The following is a 20,386-nucleotide window of genomic DNA, read 5'->3' as shown; positions in this document are numbered from 1 at the left end:
TTTGTGGAGTTATAGATTCTTCAAACCAACAAGGAGATCCAAGTTAAAATCCTAGGCCTGCTAAGCACCATCTTACCTGGAATCTCCCACTTAGGTTCCTCATATGACTTTCCCCAATTGCTTTTATTGGAGTATTTTATTCATTTTTAAATCACGTTCAAAACCAAAAGGTGGAAAATTTGGATTCTCAGAAGTTTCTTTGCCAAAGAAATCAATTTGAGTTTTGAAAGAAAATATTATATAACTTACACTGAACATCTGGCAACTCTCCAATTAAAAAAAAACCAGTAACTACTTGAGTTTAAATTAAATTTACAAGTGTGGCTGCAAGGGAAGGGCTACCACAGTGCCAGGGTATGGACATCCCCAGAGAACCAAAGCCCAGGAACTGGTGAGGCTCCTGCTGTCTGCACACTGGGACATGGTCTTGCTCCAAGACCCAGTTCAATGCACAGGCAGCTCACCTGGGCTGGCTGGTGGCCGTGGAGCTGGCTCTGCATGAGGAACTGCAGCCACTCGTTGGATCTGGCACATTCCCTCAGGAAGGACGTGCTCAGCTCCAGGTTATGGAGCTTGCAGAACTGCACGACCAAGGACCACTGCCTTCTGGAGTCACTGGACGTCCTGCACGGAATTCAGAGAGCTGCAGGTGCAAAGAGCTGCAGTACCTGCAGCAGATGCTCAGGTCTGAGGCGAGCCTGAGACTGCCTGCAGACAGCAACAGGGCATGCCAGGGGTCACTGCAGCCAGGTCACTGTCCTGCCCTGCCCCTCTGGCGTTACCTGACACACAGGTAACAGGAGGCAGTGCTCAGCCTCCCTCTCCCAGGTAACCCCTCAAAGCAGGCTGCTCTCACCTCTTTATTCCTTGCTGCTCAATGCCATCCCAGAAGGCCTCTTCCAAGGAGGTCAGAACTGCTGCTGCTGCCTCTTTTTCACCATCAGCCAACTTTGTTAACTTCTCAACTGTTTAAAAGAACACATTCTGAGGTGATATTTGCATCAGAGCCAGGGCAGCATTTTCAGGAGTACCAGTATCCTCCTAAGCTGGGAAAGCAGACACCTGTGGCCCTGGAGTTAGAAACTCAACTTTCTGAAGTTATTTCTAGGATAAATTTCATTTCCCTACAGCTTTGAACACCTGATCTCCCTGCAGGCATATGACAGGACAGAGAAAGCAGATTTGGCAACGGACTTGGTTTAACTCTCTGTAATGTTATTACAACTGAACCTCACCAGTATCAGTCTCAGGCTGGACAGTGTCTGTTAGACCCTGATAGAGGCTGTATCAGTCTCCCTGCCTTATTTGACACTACAGGATCAAAACGCACCTTTCAAAATTAGTAAAAAAAAAAAACCAAAAAAAAAACCCACAGTAACAAAAGAACAACAAAGTTCTCTGTCCAAGACTGAGCACCAAGATGTTTCCTATCACCATCCCAGCAGCAGTTGCATCTGGACAGTTTTCCTCATCTCCTGTTAATGGCCCATCAATGTCAGAGATAACACTCTCCAGGAGCCAGTTCTGTTTAACAGGTGATTGAGAACACACCTTGTGACTCAAAATAACATCAGCCCATTGTGAGATGCTCCGCCCAGGGGGAGAAGCTAGGCATTCCCACCTGGATAAATCCAGGGATTTCTAGACAGAAAGGCAGCCTTTCCACAGGTCTCCAAGAAGACACAGCAACCACATCTGCCACTCCAAGAGGACTGCAGCCACTCCAATTTGGACTGCTACCAGCACGCTGGCCAAAGGGGTGTCAGGTTGTATCCTGACTTTGCCAGTGGTCTTCCTTTTGTATCATTGTGTGTATTTCTGTCTTTTGTTTTCCCTTTTGCCAATAAATCGTATTTCTGACTTGGAGTCTCTCACTGGTTTGGCTTTCAAACCAGAACATTCTCCCACGCTTTTACCGCACTGCAGAGCCCCCAGGCAGCACCTCTGCATCCCTCCCTGCTTCCCTTCCCCCCAGAGCACCTATTCCGAGGCAGACGAGGGGATCCTTACCCAGGGAGTCCCTGGATGGGCTGTGAGGAGAGGCCTCCCTCCTGCTGCTGCGGCTGGAGATGAGGCTGGCAGCTCTCAGCCCCACGCGCAGCCCCAGGCTGTCCTGCCCCAGCAGCTCCAGGAAGCACACGCAGGCTGCAGCCACCGAGGGCACGTGGAAGGAGCACAGAGCCAAATCCCGGGCCTCCCGTGCTGCCTGCTGGATCCTGCAACGAGCGACACACGGCGCCTTCAGCCTCTCCCAGTGTCCAAGACTGAGCACCAAGATGTTTCCTATCACCATCCCAGCAGCAGTTGCATCTGGACAGTTTTCCTCATCTCCTGTTAATGGCCCATCAATGTCAGAGATAACACTCTCCAGGAGCCAGCTCTGTTTAACAGGTGAATAAGAACACACCTTGTGACTCAAAATAACATCAGCCCATTGTGAGATGCTCCGCCCAGGGGGAGAAGCTAGGCATTCCCACCTGGATAAATCCAGGGATTTCTAGACAGAGAGGCAGCCTTTCCACAGGTTTCCAAGAAGACACAGCAACCACATCTGCCACTCCAGGAGGACTGCAGCCACTCCAATTTGGACTGCTACCAGCACGCTGGCCAAAGGGGTGTCAGGTTGTATTCTGACTTTGCCAGTGGTCTTCCTTTTGTATCATTGTGTGTATGTTTGTCTTTGGTTTTCCCTTTTGCCAATAAATCGTATTTCTGACTTGGAGTCTCTCACTGGTTTTGCTTTCAAACCAGAACACCCAGCTCGGTGCTCAGCCTCCCCTTGCCAGGGAAGCCCTCAGACCTGCTCGCAGGCACCTGCAGGTTTGCTGAGCTCTGGGTCATCAGCACCCAAGGCAATTAGGAGCCAAAAGTTTCGTGTTTGTAGAAAACGTGGGTGTGAGAATGAAGGCTCGCATGTGAGAAGCAGAGTTTGCAATTTAATACGTTCATTAAAAACTAAAGGCAGTGGAATTGTGTGGCATCCACACTCTCTGGACAGAGAGACAGAATTCTGTCTCTCAGGAGAAGCACAGAGAGAAGAAGAGAAAACAATCTTTATCTCCGCTCCTTTGTTTTCCCCATGTAGAATTTAGTATAGAGATTGTTTACCTGAAGTGATTACTTAATTAGATTCTAGGGAAAGTTATTTAGGTTCAATGAGCAATCAGATCCAGCTGTGTCTTGGACTCTCAGCAGAGAAGTCACAAGTTTGAGAGTTAATAGTTAAGTAAGTAAGAAGTATGTATGGAAGATAAGATATTCTCTCTTTAAATAGTTAAATAAATTAATGTAACAAATAAATAAATGTAATATAGGATAATATAGTGTATATATACTATATAAATACATAAAGATAGACAGATAGCTAGATAGATAGCTTTATTAAAAATCTATCTATCTATCTATCTGTCAGCCTTCTGATCTGGAACCAGACATCATCATTTCTTCCCTGAGTCAGGGTCAACCTTTTTTAGGATGGAACTGGTGTCATTTTGTTAATTACAATTAACAGAACAGCCCCTCAGCAGCTGAGGGCAGAAAAGCCTTTGCAGAATTCACAGTCCACTGCAGCACCAGGAACCTGAGTCTGACCTGCAGATGGTGCTAAGAGAAAAATGTACCCAAAGAGGTTTTCCACAGCAGTCACTGAAATAACCCTGACTGACTGTTAAACTGTGACTTCACTCCACATTAATGCATGTTTCCCTTTTTGCCCCAGTTTTACCTGTTTGCACAAGAGAAACTGATCTGTGTGAGAAAAACAGTGACTAATACACAAAGCAGACATTCCAGAAACAAAGTGATTTGTTCTAATTCCCACACTAAACAGCAAATTTCACATATTCAAGCAAGATGTGTCACTCGGCTGCACCCTTCTGAGCACCTGATTTTGAAGCTTCAGCCAGAACATTTAATTCCATCAACCTCCAGCGCATTTTTTGCCTTACCAATTAAACTAAAGAAGTGTCACCATTAGGAATTGTCACAGAAAAGGGGCATCGTTTTCCTACAGAGTCACCTAGGGGCTCAGGCTCCTAAAAGAAGAGCCCACCCACGTTTGATCTGACTGGAATATTCTCCCAACTTCCCTTGTGCAGATTTTATTGAGGCGACTCCAAGCAAAGCTCGCCTCCTCTGAGGTGATACCTGGTTTCCAGCCCCTAGGACACCCGCAGTGGCAGTGCCCAGCACTCTGTGCTGCTGGGGAGGAGGGATGCTCTCCCTGCTGGGGACACTCACAGCTGCCTGGGGGCTCTGCTCCGGGCCAGCTGCTGCCCCAGGAAGGTGCCGAAGGCGAAGGCGGGCCGGCCGTGCCGCAGGTAGAAGAGGAAATCCAAGCTCTCCAGCACGGCGTGCCTGCTCACCAGCTGGGGGCTGGAGAAGTGGGGCAGCTCGCTCCAGGCATCTGGGAACAACAGAGCAGCACTGTCAGGGACACGCTGAACTGACAGCGCCCAATTCAGGGCTGAGCTGCAGCACCCCAGGGGAGAGCCAAAGGCGCTCCTCGGGCTCTAACTCACATCTTGGCACTGCCCAAAACCACCCTGAAATCCCAGTCCTCGCTGGAAAAGCAGAGCTCTGCCCCGCCTCAGCTTGCTTGTAAAAGAAAACACTGGTTTTCTATCTTATATTTAGAGAATTTTCTGGATTTAGCAAAAGTTCTGCCTGGGAAGAGCATAACGTGAAAACCTAGAATTCTAGCTCAAAGCAGAATTTTAGTAAATTACACTATTTTTCTTGCTTTTTGAGTAAATTTATCTGCCAAATAATTCCCCTGGAAAGTAATTTATTTTAGGTGCTCAGGCTAGTAAAGCATGTTAACCTTGGCAAGGGACATACCTGACACAGCAAGAGTGTTTGTTGACTGCCAGCCAAATAATTTCCTGGGGTCAAAGGGCATTAATGACTGAAAGATCAGAAACAAAATAAATTGAGGCAGCTTAAGAATTTCACGTCACTGTCCTGTAACTCTCAATTTCTGATCCTCTTACAGTTGCAAACATTTTAAAATTTAAATTTTGCAATTTCTGCAATGTTCAATGTCTTGCCCACTGAACACTGTGAGAACATCCCTCCCTGACATTGCAGCACTGCAGACTCACAGGGTGCAGAGACCACTTGAAAAAGCAGCTCAGGATGAAGCTGTGAGCTTCAGCTCCACACCAAGGATCCCAAAGAAACAACCCCTGGCCCCCACCCCCAGCTTTAGCTGCAAAAAAATCTGCTCTGCCCTCGTGCCCTGCCAAAAGCACTCTGTACCTGCAGAAGGTGGTAGAGAGAGATGTCAGGAGGCAAAATTCCATGAGCATTGCAGGAGGGAAAGAGAGCAGCCTTGAGCTTGGGGTAAGGGGTCAAGGCCATTTTTAACAGCTGAGGATCAACTTTCTTTAGAGGTTTTTCTGTATCTTCGTTCTGAAGGACCTACATTGCAAGCAAGCAAAATTAACGAGGAGGAAACTGCATGGTTTTCTATCACAGCCATGAGTGCAGCAGGACAGGGGGACCAGGAGGGAGCAGGGGGAATCAGGCAGTACCTGGTCGATGCCCCCAGGCCCATAGACCGTGGTGGCCAGGGCCAGCAGGGTCCTGCCCTCCAGCAGGATGCTGCTCACACCCCCCTGGCTGCTGGGAATCAGCATCTGAGCGTTGGCCAGACTCGCCTGGAAAATCATCTTGGGATCTTAAAAGGAAAAAAAATGACATTTAATTCCAGGTAAAACCAACATTAAACCATCAATCACACATTACAGCTGTCCTCTGACTGTGAAAAATGCTGGATTTTCTACTTTTGTTGTCCATACTGGTTTCCTGTGGAAACCCAGGGCACTGGGAATATTTCTCTGTCTGCTCTGGGGTGCCCTGACCCCCAGGGGAGCACTGACTCTGACCCTCATTCATGGAGAAAACTTCCAAAGCCTCAAGGTAAACCAGAGACCACAAAAGTGTGAAATAGATTGTAGGGATTGCAGAGAGTAGTGTAGTGTGTCACATGGGTGAGAAATTTAGGTTTTAGGATTTTAGTATGTTATAGATGGGTACAAGATGGAGGGTGCAGGGTGTTGTCTGGAGCTCCTTTCTTCTTCCTCTTTCTCCTTGGGTTTGGGTGGTGTCTTGTAACTGGGCAGAAAAATCCACATTGAGGGATTTTAGGGGTCAGTTATTGGGTTAGAAAGGGAAATAATTTAGGTGTCACTTCTTAACTGGGTAGTTTAGTTTTTGATTAGACTCAAAAGACCTTCTAACACGAGATTGTTGGCCACTTTTGTGCTGTTATTCCTGCACGCACAGTCTGGTGCAGACAGTGCTGAAGTTTTGATAAGATAACAACAAACAGAAGCTGAAGACTGAAAAAGTCCAGTGTGCCTCTCGTTCCTGACACAGAACTGCTCCAGGAGGGTCTCCCCTGCCAGGGGAGCCCCCAGGGAGTTGCCCAACTTGGGGCCCAAGAACTCACAGTTTCCCTCACTTTGCCTATAAACACAGGGAAGATGAGCTAAGGTTTACCAAGCTTTGCCCACACAGATGGACTGGGGCTGAGCCCCACACTTAGTTTAGCACTGGAGTGGTTCAATTCTTTATCCTACACTGACCATGCTTTCTAAAAAAAAGCCTCACTTGGGATCAGTTTTGTCTTTTGCTGATGTGTGACTCTGCAGAAGATGAAATGTTTAAAAGTGCAGTGAGTTAGGGGCACAAATTCTACTGGCTTTCAGTAAAGCAAACACACAATCCAAGGGCAGAGAAATCAAAATGCACCAGACTAGAGGAAGGTTTAATTTTAATGGGATGTGTGTTTTCTTATGAATTCTCCTTCTGCTGAACCTGTTGGGAATGTAACTGAGCTGGAGGTGAGGATGATTATGCACAGAGTGATTCTCACTTCTGTGCAGCCTCCAGATCTTTAAGCACAGTTCAAGCAGGAATTACAATCCAGATTTCAGAGATGAGGAAGTGATGGACAGGGGTTTTTTGCAGCAGAGCAGAGGTTTAATCCAGCTGTGCCCAGCCCTGGGCTAGGGCAGGAACACCAAACCCCTCTGCAGTGATTCCTACCTCGGGGATTGCTGGCAACCCCTCGGCACTGCACCAGGAACTCAAACCAGGGATGGGCTTCCTGCAGCTCCTTGTTATCCAGGACAGGGCAGTTTGAAGGGGTTAAACTGGAAATAAATGAGCAGCAGAGTGAAAATGCAGCATTGGTTACCACTGATGGAACACAGCATTAAACACTGGAGCATCTCATGGGTGTTAAGCCAAATACAAGTGGTTAGACAAACAACCAGAAAATGATGTACTGACTTTTTCTGCTCCCCTCCTACATCTCTGCTAATTCCAGTGTTACACTGGAGTTAGAGCCCAGAAATTTTAATTGCCAAGTATCCATTAAGTGGGAAGTATTCATATAGCTCCAATAGCTAATACTGGTTCCACCTTCAAACCCCAACTAACCCTAGATTAGGTGGAAACCAGCAATTTCCTTATCTGTGAACATATCAGGAGTCAACTCACTGCTCAAGAGAGTTTCTGAATTCTGTACATTCCGAGTTTCTGAAGAACAACTTGTCTTGGCTCGTTTAGGATTGTATTGCTAAACATTGTATTGCTTACAGCATTATACTAATTACAGCTGTAATTGTTTCCTCTCATGACTGACACACAAATTAATATTTAGACAGTCTGAATAAAGCTTCAAAATACAGCTTAAAATCTCACACACTATCCCAGAGTTTCTCCCCACCAACTGTTCAAATTGTGTTTCCTTCTTTAAATCTGGGACCCCTCGTGGGGTTTGAGGGATGGGAAGCAATCCTACCTGTAATAGTCCAGGTAAGTGTACAGCAGGTACTGCAGGCTGTGCTCCAGGCAGTGCAGGACAAACTGAGCATGGAAGTCCAGGCCACTGGCAGTGTTGTATTTTGGAACAGGGTGAGGATTCTGCAGGACTCCCCCCAGGCACGACAACCTCTGGAGCAGCAGCTCAAAATCTTCCAGCTCAGACTGGACAAAAATTCCCTTTCTGCCAGAAAAAAAAAAAAAGCACAGACTCTGATCACACAGCTCTCTGACAAGTTCTGGTGGGTGTTTCCAGCTCAGAATTAGAGCAGATCCTTCCCTCTCAGGGATGAATTCCCTACTGAGGCAAACACAGCGTGCCAAAATCCATCTGCCTGTGCCCCAACAGCGCTGTGGTTACTGCAGGTCACTGCCCAGAGCGAGCTGTGAGCAGTGAAATGCTCAGCATCTCCTCCCTTGCACTGAAGTGGGCAGCAGGAATATAACCCCAGGGAAACACCCAAGGGCTGAGGGAGGAGTGCTCCTGCTCTCATGGCTCTTACTGTTTTCAGGTAACCAAAAGTGGGAGACTAAAATCACATTTATCAACGGATTCGTGCTGTTTCCAAAAAGAGCAGGATAAAAACTAATATGTATCAAGGATTTTGTGTCTGATTTTGGTTTCACACAGGAAGGAGAGAGTGTGAAGCCTCGGGGGGCCCTACCTGGCCAGCTTGTTGAGGATGTCCTGTCTCATGTAGGGGCTGCACAGAGTGCTCCTGTCAACGATGTCAGGGCTCAGGGGGGGCCAGGCAGCTGGGCCACAGGGAGCCTGGCTGGGCTCTGACTCCTCAATCCAGGAACAAATACTCAGCCAGTCATGCTGGGCTGTCAGGTGCATCCAGAGCACCTCAGGACTGCAGGTCTTGAGTTCTGCGTTTCAAAAAGGCAAATGGATGAAACCAGCACACACAGACACTTCTGAGGGAAATACTGGTATTTTCTTACACAGAATTGTGGAATGGTTTGGGCTGGGACCTTAAAGAGCATCCAGTTCCTTGGGCAGGGACATCTTCACTGTCCCAGGTGGCTCCAAGCCCTGTCCAGCCTGGCCTTGGGCACTGCCAGGGATCCAGGGGCAGCCCAGCTGCTCTGGGCACCCGTGCCAGGGCCTCCCACCCTCCCAGGGAACAATTCCCAGTTCCCAATATCCCATCCATCCCTGCCCTCTGGCAGTGGGAAGCCATTCCCTGTGCCCCATCCCTCCAGGTACCTATTTTTAATGAACAGCTGCCAATAGGATGGTGAGATCAAGGGAATTGTTGCAGCTTTTGGAGCCTCACGTTGGCAGAGCTGGAAGCAGTTCCCCAGGGCAGGGGGTGGGACAGCATGTGGCAGAGGGTGGCATTCACACGAGGGTGGCAGAGGGTGGCAGAGGGTGGCATTCACACATGGCAGAGGGTGGCAGAGGGGGGCAGAGGGGGGCATTCACATGAGGCAAATCCCTTCCAGCTACGTCCAAACCCTCCCCACAGGAAGAGCCTGGCCCCAGGATGGAACAGGGTGGAACCCACGGTCACCCAGCTGGAGTGACACACACAGTGACCTCTGTGGCTGTGCCCACGCCGCTCCCACAGAGACCCCAGTGCCCAGCTGAAGCCCCCAGTGGCACAGTACTCGCCTTGGCTTGCTCTCCAGGGCAGCAGAAGCATCTCCTGCAGCAGCTGATCCCAGCAGAGAGCCCAGCTGAGGGTCAGGGTGAGCCGGGGGGCCCCGGGGCTGCCCCAGCCCAGCTGCGAGCCCAGCACTGCCCGGGGCCCAGAGAGCTCCTGCTCCCTCCTCCAGCTGCTGCACCTGCAAGGGGCTGGGCTCAGGGGGGCTCGGGGGGGCTCAGGGGGGCTCAGCAGCCCCAGCACAGCCAACAGCACCTGAGCCAGGCTCAGCAGAGCTCCCAGTGCCAGTGCCACAGGGGCTGACCTGAGCCCCAGGGTTCAGCAGTAAAGAACTGCCTCGTTTTTCCAAAGCTGACACAACAAATTATGAGTATCACAAGGGCTTTACCATTATTGAACTGTAAAATTATTTTCGAGGTTATTTAGTTTGCTGCGTTGCAGACGTCAGAGATCAAAACCAGGGTGAACATCTGAACACGAATAATTGAGTAGTAATTCTAATATTATTATTAAAAACGCTTTGTTTGAAGCAGAAGAGCTCTGTCACCCTCACAATAGTTTGGCATGACTCACACAACAGTTTGTCATGAGAGAACATGACAGCAACTGCTACAGTAATGAGAAAATTACCCAGTCCCCACACTGACTCTGATCTCTGCAAACAAAGACCAGTGTGAAGGTAATGAAATTAAAGACTGTGTTTGTTAGCGCAGTAAAACCCACAGAATGTGCAATCCAGCACATTTTAAACCCTATTAATGCTATTAATTAATAATTAAAATTAATAACCCACATTACCTGGAAAGAGACTGAGTCTCTTCACTTTCCTGGAAGGATTCTGAGTACAAGCTTTCAACCTGATGCACAAAGTCAATCATTTTCTTCTCTTTTTCAGAAAAATAATTTTCTTCTTGTAACACTTTCACCTTTAATTCAAATGAAAGCGTTACCTCCACCTGTTAAAATATTACCTCCAACTGCCCCCAATTTTTATCTATCTTTAATATATTCAAGTTGTAAATGATCCTGCAATAACCAGCTGTAGGAAAACAATTCTAGAAGCAGAGGGCATTGCACTTAAATGACAAGAGGACTCCAGGCTGTGTGAGAGAACCAGATCAGAGCAATAAATGTCATTGCACCAGCTCTGTCCTTTAGCTGCAGATGCAAAGGCACAGGGATGCTGCAGTAATGCCACCAGGAGGGTGCAGGTACAAGCCCTGGCTGTCTCTGCTCTCAAGGCCAGTTCAGTCAGGGGTTTCTTGTTGGGCTTTTTTCTGGCCCAGACATGGGGCAGCTGAGAGGTGTTTTAAAAACTTTTATTCCATTTTCAGTCTCGTGAGAAGGGTGAGGCAATACAGATGTTATAATTCACACCACCACAATCAGAAGTTAACTGTTTCCTAATTACATTATAAGAGTTTCTTGGTCTATCAGCTTTAGCCACACCATGCTGTAAATGCCTTAAAGCCAATCCTCTAAAACTACCCTTTGTGGGTCCCACTACAATGCATCATTCAAAGTTCTATTTCTCTGAAGTATCTAGTCTTATTTGTAAGGCCATCCTTTGAAACTTATTTCTAGTTCCATTTCTCTCTCAACAATGCCTGTCCTATTCCACAACATCTCTAAGTCAGCATTCCTTATCTCGAAGTTTGCATACAAACACACACTACGTGAGCCTCCTATCAAACCTTGAAAGTTTTCTGTGACCCCATTTCCCAGAATTTCCCTCAGCACAAAGGCAGGGCTCAGCCCTGCACTCACCAGGAGCTCCCTGACGTGCTTGTCGGGCGTGTGGAAGCAGATCTTGTGCAGCTCCTGCCTCACGTCCAGGCCCTGGCACAAGGAGACACTCGCTGTAAAGTGTGCCCACAGAATACACTGGAAAGATCACACACACAGCCTGGACACAGCTGCTTTCCTCCCAGAGCACACAACCCTGGTGAACAGTCCTGCACCAGCTCCCACAGGGACGTCCCCGATGTCCCCAAACCCTGTCTGGGCAGGCAGAGCCACCCTCCCTCTGCTGCTCAGCACCTCGGGCAGCACACAGCCAGGCTCCCTCAACCCAGCCCATTCCCACTGGAATCCCAGCTGCTCCTGGGGATCCAAGCCAGCCCAGGAGCCCCCCGTGCCCTGCACGCCCCAGAGCAGTGTGAGCACCCCAAACACCTCTCACCATGTTCCTCAGCAGCTCTGAGGCCTCCCTGGTGCTGCCCTTCAGCAGGCAGTCGTAGACCAGGCTCAAACCTGCCTGGATGAACTCCTGCAGACTCTCAGCAGGATGCTGCTGCCTTCGGAAGAAGATCTGGGCCTCTGGAATTTTGTTGCTTAGGATGGCCTCAGCAATGACTTCCTGAAGGGAAAAGCAGGGAACAAACTGCCCTGGATCATCCCTATGCTGATTTTCTTCCCCCGTGCTTTAAGATATTTCCACATAAATGGTCTCCTTATATAAACTTCATCACAGTAATAAAAAGTGGGTCATTCATTTTCACCTCTGGTGTCAGTTTTTCCCATTCTTGGCTCTCTTCTATCTCAGGCAGGTCTTCATCCAGCTCAGCTCCCGTGTGCCCTGGGCTCATCGCTGGGCGAGGATATCTCCTCAGGAATTTCCTCAGTTTAATGATGTAATCAGTTAAAATATCTGCAGCCTTCTGCAGGAACTCGTCGGGTTCTGCCAAAAGCATCCAAGAGATCAGTTAAATGGGAATGAACAGACAGGATTTTAATGTTTAGCAGTGCTGAATTAATAAATGTGCTGACGAATAAACAGACCCCCCTCAGAGGGAAGAGCACATCAGCCCTGTCCCCTGTGCAGGCAGTGACAGCCCAGCACTGCCAGCACCCTGTCAGGACACAGCCACAGCCCCACAGAGCTCCCTGCCCTCACTGAGGGGTTTTCCTGCCCAGGGACAGTAAAGGAGAACTGAAATTTTGTATTAATCCCACCAATTATTAGTCAGGCAAGTCCAATCTAAAACACAGGGATGAACATCTTCCACTCACTTAATTCTAGTATTTTTATGTTAATCCCAGGCAAATTTAAGCTCCTAATTAAAGGAATTAGCAGTTCTTACTTAAATGATGACACATTACTCGATATGACCCAGCAGGAGTGATCTTACCCTCTGTGTGCACAAAGATTTCCTCCAGCTGCTTGGTGAGGAAAGTCAGGGTGAGGCTCAGGAGCTGCTCAGAGAAGTGTTTGCTGTGAGGCTCCATATCATTGTCCTGGATTGCTGAGCAGAGCAAGTTTAGAGCCGGCCTGAGCTCCTCCAAATCTGCAAAGGTTCCAGAAACAGTTCACACAGCTGCACCCTGCACTCAGCCACGGGGAGAGAGGGGTGAAACAAACCCCTGAGCAGCTGCAGGTTCTTCACTTACTTCTCAGGTAAGACTGGGAGGCAGCACCCCCAGGGTGCTCAGGCCCAGGGCAGGCTGCAGACAGACTGAAAACACTTTCTTTGCTTTTTAAAAACAAGTCCACCGTGTCCAGCTGGCGATTCTCCAAACCTGCCTAGATAAATGTGAAACAGAACAATCAAGCACGGATTCACACCCATACACTGTGCACTTCTTGCTGGATTCTTACTCCATTCCCAGTGACAGAGCACACACGCAGAGAGCCAGAGGGGATTTGAACTCTGTGTGCAGCACCTGCAGCAACAAGGTGACCTGCACAGAGCCTGCCAGGCTCCTCTGCCAGGCTCTGCTCCAACCCTGCCCCGGATCTTCACACACAAAATGTTACTGCAGCAGTATGGAGCACATACGGTGAGAATCAGGACTCTGAAGAAGCTTACAGCAATTTTATAAGAACAGCACAATAAACACAGAAATCTAGTTCCAAGCCTTTCTTTTCATATTTAACATTTTGCAAGGGGACAAAAACTGCTGCAGAAACTGGCGAAATTGCTTTTGGGTCCAATTAAGAGGGAATTTTAAGCACTGCTTTGCTCTCTTTTATTTTATTAATGTGCATGTACTTCGCTGCTGTTATTTGTTCCTTTGGGTTCCTCATCTGCTTGGGGTTTTACTGTTTATTTAATAACTAAACCACCTCCTTTTGCCCCTAGGTCTGAGGCACGCTTTTAATTGTGTCTAAACCCACACTGGCATTGCTAAACTGCATTCAATACTTGAACCACAGAGTTTGTTATTTGCCTTTCCTCACCTCGAGGGCGTGGATGGGAATGGAGCACCTCTCCCAGCCATTGAGGTGGCACACGGAATCCACCATCCCGGCGCTGCCGAACATCATCAGCCTGGTCAGGAACTCCTCCTGAGTCACCCCAAACAGGACCAGGGACAGACCACGCTCTGAAGGACAGAACCAAGCCACTGTTAAAAGACAGAGCAGCCACTTTTTGGGCAGCAGCGTTTCTACCCACTGCTGCTTCCAGAAGAGTGAGGCGAAGCTGCAGCGGCTCCGTTTGGATTTCCCCCGAGCAGGAATGCCATGGAAGTTACCCAACAGCAGCCAGGTAAAGCACTACAAACCCCTAAAGCAGCTGTCTCAGGACAGTTTATGAGCCCTCACCTGTCAGCAGCAGACACAGTGGCACCTCTGCACTGCACTCCACATAGACACTGCTCCTGCCAAAGTGGGAACACGTCACGTCCTGGGACTCAAAATCCCAGAGCGCCAGGGACAGCCCCGTGTCCTGTGCCTGCACCACGAACACAGCCTTAGCTCCAGTCACCAGCTTGCACTCCAGTTTCACCATTTCCTGGGCTGCTCCCACGGGGATTTGTGCCCACTGCTGTCCTGCTCCCCCAGGGGCTGCAGCCTGGCTTTGGAGTGCTGGGGAAGCCGCCCACGTGACAGCCCGGGGGACAAAGGCCACCATCCTCTCTGGATCCTCACAAACTTCAGGATCGTGATCTTCCAGATGGGTAAAAAACTGATACCAAGGCAAATTCAAGTCGTTCACCAAATCTGGAGAGCCTGGTGTCCTCCTTCCCCTCACTCTGTCCCACAGCGAGGAGAGGTGTGCCTTCCAGGACCTGCCGAGGGGACAGGCACCTGTAACACCAGGTATTACCCCAAGAACAAGGTAAAGATTTCTCAGTTAAATAAAATACACTTAGAGCTCATAAAATCCATCCAGCACGCTGCATTTTAACCTTACCATAGCCTCTTTATTTGCATCTAAATACTCCCTGCAGCCAAGCTGAGTGACCACAGCTGGGTCAGCTGACAACGCCCATGTTCAGCATTTTTAAGTGAAAGGTTTTCTTTTCCTCACAGGAAGTGCCAATTAAAAAATAGTACAACAGTTATAGATAGTTATATATAAATTATAGTTATAGATAGTTATATATAAATGTTCTGCTATTTTTTAATTGATAACAAATAGTTATGAATTAAAAAACCGTAGAACAGAACTAACTGCAGAACTGAGCCTTTCTCACCTATGCACCAAGTTATAACTGACATGCTTTATTGGTATCAATACTCTAAGACTCAGAGGTAACCCCTAAGCAGCAATTCCTGTTTGGAAGCTCTCCAGTGCCATACCTAAAGCTGTCTTGGTCCACCCCAAATTCAAAACATTTACAGCAGAATGGCTGATTTTACCTGTCACAGCTACAAGTGAAAAAAACCAAATCAGCAGTTTATTATCAGTGATCCAAAGGAGGCAAAGGCCAGCCTGTGTCAGGAGGCCCTTCCCTCCTGTACCTGTCTGTGCGGAAAGGCAGCGAGAGCAGCTCCATGCTGTGCTCAGAACTGGCCAGGTCATCCTCGTCCAGCCCCTCTGCAGGCTGCACTGGAAGACTTTCAGGGTCTCTCTTACAGAGCAGATGTTCAGGGAACTGTCTGTAAAGAAATAAATATGACATTTCACCTTGCTCAGCTGATTTAAGATGTTTTTTTTCATGTTTAACTCCTCCAGGAGCTCTGGGTGCAGTTTTCTCTCAGGGCAGCAGGTGAGCCATCAGAACCTGATGTTCCTTCCTTAGAGGAGGACACCACCTCTTAATTACCACCCGGCCCTAATTTATCAAGCTAAATCAGCCCAGCTGTACCAGTACAGTTTGATAATTCCATACCCCACAGTACTTCTAAAGGGTGCTGCCACCCACCCCTGGCACTGAGAGCACCTCACCTTCCTGGCAAAAACTGAAGGGCAAGGCAAGGTTTATCTGCTTGTTAACAGACAGATTTAAATGAAGAGATGTTATAGACACAGATCTCTTTGTGGAAGAGACAGAGAATCAATTAGAGCAAGCAATGCAAGGACAATCTTTCCGCAAAGAGGGAATTTCTGCTCTAGCACAGGAGTCAGAGTGAAAAGCTGCCAGCACCCTGGTGAGGGCAGCCCAAAGCCCTGCCCTGGGAGCTGTACCTGAAGTAGGTGTTGAGCTGCACAGCCAGGGCACGCTGGCAGCTGTTGGTCACCACGGCCGTGCTGAGGTCAGGGGACACTGCCAGGGCAGCCAGGGGGGACACAGGGGCTGGGCCCTGCCCCTGCCCAGCTCCCAGGGCCACGCTGACCTTGCCCAGGGTGGCACCGTCAGAGCAGTCAAATATGTCTGCAAAGAGCATCAAGGAAAAGCCCAGGCCTGGAGTGAACAGCACAGCACTTACATGTTGCCCTGATTTTTAAAAGTGCTTTCTTTTACCGTTCTTTTGGAAGTTTTCAAGTTCTTTTAAAAGTTTTCCATGCTTTCTGATGTTTACATATTTCTACTGGAGTTCTCACGCACTGTTCATGTCAATAATGATTGTTTTGCATTCCTCTTTGTGGGAGGAGAGAATTGATGGGCTGTTGGTTTGACCAGTGTGGTTGGAGAGGTGGCAATTTCACCCTCCAATCCACTGCCACTTTTGGAATTCTGAATATTGCGAGGTCAGAAATAAAATTGGCTCCTTTTCTCTTCTGAACTCACCAATCTTCTGTGTACTCATTTCGTGTCCAACAGCAACAGTTACACACCAGGGGAAGGTGCTGAATTTTGGCTCCAGGAGGAGGGAAAGGCAACCTGACTTTATTGAGCTTTAATGTGCCAGAGGAGGTGACCAGGAACAGGTTAAAGGCAGCAGCTGGTGGAGCTGACAGGCCTGAGCCCCTGCTCATCCCAACACAAACCAGCCTCCCAAGCTCCCTGTGTGCCTGCAGATCATTTCTGCTTTCATCAAGCCATGAGCTGGCAGTAGAAGCCAGCCTGTTACACACAGAGCCATGAATCAACCCCCTCAATGAAAGCCATAAATCCAGATCTGCAGTGGGGTGCTGGGAAACCCTGCACACACAGCTGTGGCACTTCCCTACCATAACCAGGCTTTGGCTGCCCAAACCTTCTCTGCAGGCACCACTCAAATGCCTGTAGAGAAATTCCTGCTCAGCCCTGGCAGCAGAGAAAAGCAACTTTGCTCTTCCAGATGATCTTCCCCGAGCTCTCCTGCAAAGGATACAAATCCAGCCAGCACTGTCCAGCAGGAACAGGATCCCCCTGCAGAACTGGCAGTCTGTTATTCTCCCCACAGCTCCTGGAGGCAGAGCCAGGGGGAAGCAGCCACAGGTCTCTGGGGGCGAGTCTTCCTCAGGAAAGGTCAGGTGCACAAGGATAAACTGGTTGAGCAGAAGTTTGCACTTGTTGCTTCCAAAGGACAGAATCTTCACAGAGAAAATTGAAGGCAGATCTGTAAATTTAAAGATAATTAAATTCTGGATCACAGCCAGCTGGGGCTTTTGATTTGTAAAGGAATCCCAAGAAAATGACAGCTCAAATTCAATGCCCCCAGTTACCATCCTATCAGAAGCTGGGATTGTGAGTTGGGCTGGTTGGTTTTAAATCTCACTTTCTGTGCCAGGGGTACTAATTACAGAATGATTCCCCAAAACTTTTTATGTGGCTTTTTCAATGGACAATACTATGAAGAACATTAAAAAAAAATCAGCACAAAATAGGATTTCAGTCAGCACTGAGAAGAAAAGCTACAAACTTTGGAAATAAAATATTTTAGGGAAATAAAATACTTTACAAACATGTAAAACACCAAAGGCTCATTGTAACTGCACACCATGTTTGCTAATCATAAAATACAAGTTAACATGTCTAATTAATCTTTGCAAGGTTATTGATAAACGCTGTCTCCCTTTTCTTCCCATCAGTCCCAATATTAAAGTGAAAATTTGAGAGAGCAGGGTTGCATATATCTTATTAAAGCTCATTTTTAACTTTGTATCACCCAAACATGACCCTACAAGAGTTCACTTCAGTCTGACAATGTCACCTTTGAACACAGAAATGTCCCCGTTATTTTTGAAGCCCGTGACTCCTGCTGAGCCCACTGGGGCAGTGTGGGGGTAGCTGAAATTCCCAAGTGCTCCATCCCACCAGGAGCAGCAGAACCAGACCCGCAGTATTTCACACACTGAAATTTACTCACTAATGTTTTTAGCTTCAAGGAGCCTTGTAAGCGTCTGTGCCTCACAACTGTGCAGGGAATTCGGGTTGTGTTTTCCATCTTCTACACTGAATTCATAGACAAACAGGTCGTGGCTTTGAGCAAGAGCCAGGAGTTTTGTCTTGCTGGGTTGCAAACCATCATCTTCGGAGCTGTCCCACACGAAGCTGAAGATGGAACGTTCAGGAAGGTTATGGCTTTATTCCCTCTGCCCATCTCCCACGCCGACCACTCTGGGTGTGCACTGATGAGGGACAACACCTTCCCTCCAGCACTGAACCCCTGCTGCCACCCCGGCCCTCCCAGCACTGAGCTGCTTCATCCTCGGATGAAGGACAGAGCCTGGGGAACCCCAGCTCCTCCTCCTCCTCTCCAGGACAAAGGGCTTCCATCCCCTGCGTTTTCCACTCTGCCCACCCAGGGATGCTCTGCTCCAGGAGAGCACCAGCTCTGCCAGCGAGGGAGAGCAGAACACTGTCCATTTCCAGACTTCCCCCTGGTTTTTGGGCCGACAGACAGACAGACAGACAGGAGCCAGCCGGACAGACAGACAGGAGCCAGCTGGACAGACAGATAGATGTGACCCAGCCGGACGGACAGACAGAACCCAGCCGGACGGGCAGACACCCAGCCGGACGGACAGACAGGACCCAGCTGGACAGACAGACAGGAGCCAGCCGGACAGACAGACAGGAGCCAGCTGGACAGACAGACAGAACCCAGCCAGGCAGACACACAGGAGCCAGCCGGACAGACAGACAGAACCCAGCCAGACGGACAGACAGACACCCAGCCGGACAGACAGACAGGAGCCAGCCGGACGGACAGACAGACAGGACCCAGACGGATGGGCAGACAGACACCCAGCCGGACAGACAGACAGGAGCCAGCCGGACAGACAGACAGAACCCAGCCGGACGGGCAGACAGATGTGACCCAGCCGGACAGACAGACAGACACCCAGCCGGACGGGCAGACACACAGGACCCAGCCGGACGGACAGACAGAACCCAGCCGGACGGACAGACAGAAGTGACCCAGCCGGACGGGCAGACACACAGAACCCAGCCGGACGGACAGACAGAACCCAGCCGGACAGACAGACAGAACCCAGCCGGACGGACAGACAGAAGTGACCCGGCCCCGCCGCGGCTCCGGGCGCGCTCCCGTTGCGGCCCCGCTCCCCCGCTCCCCCGGTCCACACTCACTCAGCCCAGGCTCCCGGCAGGACGCTGCCCCGGGCCCGCCCGGGCCCGCCCGGGCCCAGCGCCTCCAGGCGGATCCCGCCGGCCAGCAGCACGGCGCCCAGAGCGTGCCGGGCTCTGCTCAGCCGCACCCGCGCCGCGTCCCGCGGCTGCCCCGAGCGGGGCACCAGGAGCACTCGCAGCTCCGCCCGGGCCCCCGCCATCCTCCGGCTCGCCCTCAGCGCCGCCCGACGCGCCCGCCCTGGGCCGCCGCCATCCCGGCGGGGCCGGCCCTCGTTCCGGTCAGCTGGGCGCCGCCGGGCCGCGACTACAACTCCCAGCGCGCACCGCGGCGCAGCAATGCGCGCTGGGAGCTGTAGTCCCCGCCGGCGCGCCACTTAGGCAGAATTTTCTTTCTCTTTAAGTAGAATGCTGTGTGTCTTTTCTCTGATCTCTGTTGCAGATGGAGCCCCGTGGCATTTCTGTGTCCCCACTCTGGGGCAGGGACTGTCCCGGGGTCCCCTCTGTGTCCCTCGGCTGTACCGGGGTCTTCTCGCTGTCCCCACCCCGGAGCCAAGACTGTCCCGGGGTCCCTTCTGTGGCCCGGGGCTGTCCCGGGGGTCTCTCCGTGTCCCGGGGCTGTACCGAGTTCCCTCCCTGTGTCGGGGGATCCCTCTGTGTCCCCACTCTTTGTCCCGGGGGTCTCTCCGTGTCCCGAGGCTGTCCCGGGGGTCCCTATGTGTCCCCTTTCCATGTCCCGGGCTCTCTCCGTGTCCCGCGGCTGTCCCCGTGTCCCTCCATGTCCCGGTGTCTCTCTCCGTGTCCCGGTGTCTCTCTCCCTGTCCCCGTGTCCCTCCGTGTCCCGGTGTCTCTCTCCCTATCCCGGTCTCTCTGTCCCCGTGTCCCTCCCTGTCCCTGTCCCCGTGTCCCTCCGTGTCCCTCCGTGTCCCGGTGTCTCTCTCCATGTCCTGGTGTCTCTGTCTCTCTCTCCCTCTGTCCCGGTGTCTCTCCGTGTCCCTCCGTGTCCCGTGTCTCTCTCCCTGTCCCCGTGTCTCTGTCCCTGTCCCGGTGTCCCTGTCCCTGTCCCCGTGTCCCTCCGTGTCCCTCCGTGTCCCGTGTCTCTCTCCCTGTCCCCGTGTCTCTGTCCCTGTCCCGGTGTCCCTCCGTGTCCCGGTGTCTCTCTCGCCGTCCCGGTGTCCCTGTCCCTGTCCCTGTCCCCGTGTCCCTGTCCCCGTGTCCCTCCCTGTCCCTCCGTGTCCCGGTGTCTCTCTCCATGTCCCGGTGTCTCTGTCTCTCTCTCCCTCTGTCCCGGTGTCCCTCCGTGTCCCTCCGTG

At 50.4% G+C, this 20,386-nt stretch overlaps 1 protein-coding gene across 2 annotated transcripts in view; it reads right to left on the bottom strand.

The window, feature by feature from the left end:
• The window catches only part of SPG11 (SPG11 vesicle trafficking associated, spatacsin), a 31,237-nt gene extending 11,911 nt beyond the window's left edge, over nucleotides 1–19,326 (bottom strand). The window contains exons 1-24 of one of the 2 annotated variants that reach the window (XM_053955265.1): nucleotides 19,077–19,326; nucleotides 17,851–18,035; nucleotides 16,873–17,100; nucleotides 15,803–15,989; nucleotides 15,136–15,273; nucleotides 13,993–14,459; nucleotides 13,627–13,772; nucleotides 12,837–12,969; nucleotides 12,578–12,733; nucleotides 11,948–12,126; nucleotides 11,629–11,805; nucleotides 11,214–11,285; nucleotides 10,245–10,372; nucleotides 9,455–9,627; nucleotides 8,499–8,706; nucleotides 7,814–8,017; nucleotides 7,054–7,160; nucleotides 5,535–5,680; nucleotides 5,260–5,421; nucleotides 4,840–4,906; nucleotides 4,240–4,405; nucleotides 2,011–2,216; nucleotides 857–965; nucleotides 465–624 (exon numbers count right to left, since the gene is read on the bottom strand). In XM_053955265.1, coding sequence (XP_053811240.1) covers nucleotides 465–624; nucleotides 857–965; nucleotides 2,011–2,216; nucleotides 4,240–4,405; nucleotides 4,840–4,906; nucleotides 5,260–5,421; nucleotides 5,535–5,680; nucleotides 7,054–7,160; nucleotides 7,814–8,017; nucleotides 8,499–8,706; nucleotides 9,455–9,627; nucleotides 10,245–10,372; nucleotides 11,214–11,285; nucleotides 11,629–11,805; nucleotides 11,948–12,126; nucleotides 12,578–12,733; nucleotides 12,837–12,969; nucleotides 13,627–13,772; nucleotides 13,993–14,459; nucleotides 15,136–15,273; nucleotides 15,803–15,989; nucleotides 16,873–17,100; nucleotides 17,851–18,035; nucleotides 19,077–19,276 — 4,104 coding nt within the window. In that variant the 5' untranslated portion in view covers nucleotides 19,277–19,326. The remainder of the gene's footprint in view (nucleotides 1–464; nucleotides 625–856; nucleotides 966–2,010; nucleotides 2,217–4,239; nucleotides 4,406–4,839; nucleotides 4,907–5,259; nucleotides 5,422–5,534; nucleotides 5,681–7,053; nucleotides 7,161–7,813; nucleotides 8,018–8,498; nucleotides 8,707–9,454; nucleotides 9,628–10,244; nucleotides 10,373–11,213; nucleotides 11,286–11,628; nucleotides 11,806–11,947; nucleotides 12,127–12,577; nucleotides 12,734–12,836; nucleotides 12,970–13,626; nucleotides 13,773–13,992; nucleotides 14,460–15,135; nucleotides 15,274–15,802; nucleotides 15,990–16,872; nucleotides 17,101–17,850; nucleotides 18,036–19,076) is intronic. The other variant, XM_053955263.1, reaches the window with a different exon arrangement.
• Between the last annotated feature and the right edge of the window lie 1,060 nt (nucleotides 19,327–20,386).

This window comes from Vidua chalybeata, chromosome 13 (genome assembly GCF_026979565.1).
Source record: "Vidua chalybeata isolate OUT-0048 chromosome 13, bVidCha1 merged haplotype, whole genome shotgun sequence".
NCBI lineage: Eukaryota > Metazoa > Chordata > Aves > Passeriformes > Viduidae > Vidua > Vidua chalybeata.
This window is presented reverse-complemented; position numbering and strand designations above follow the sequence as displayed.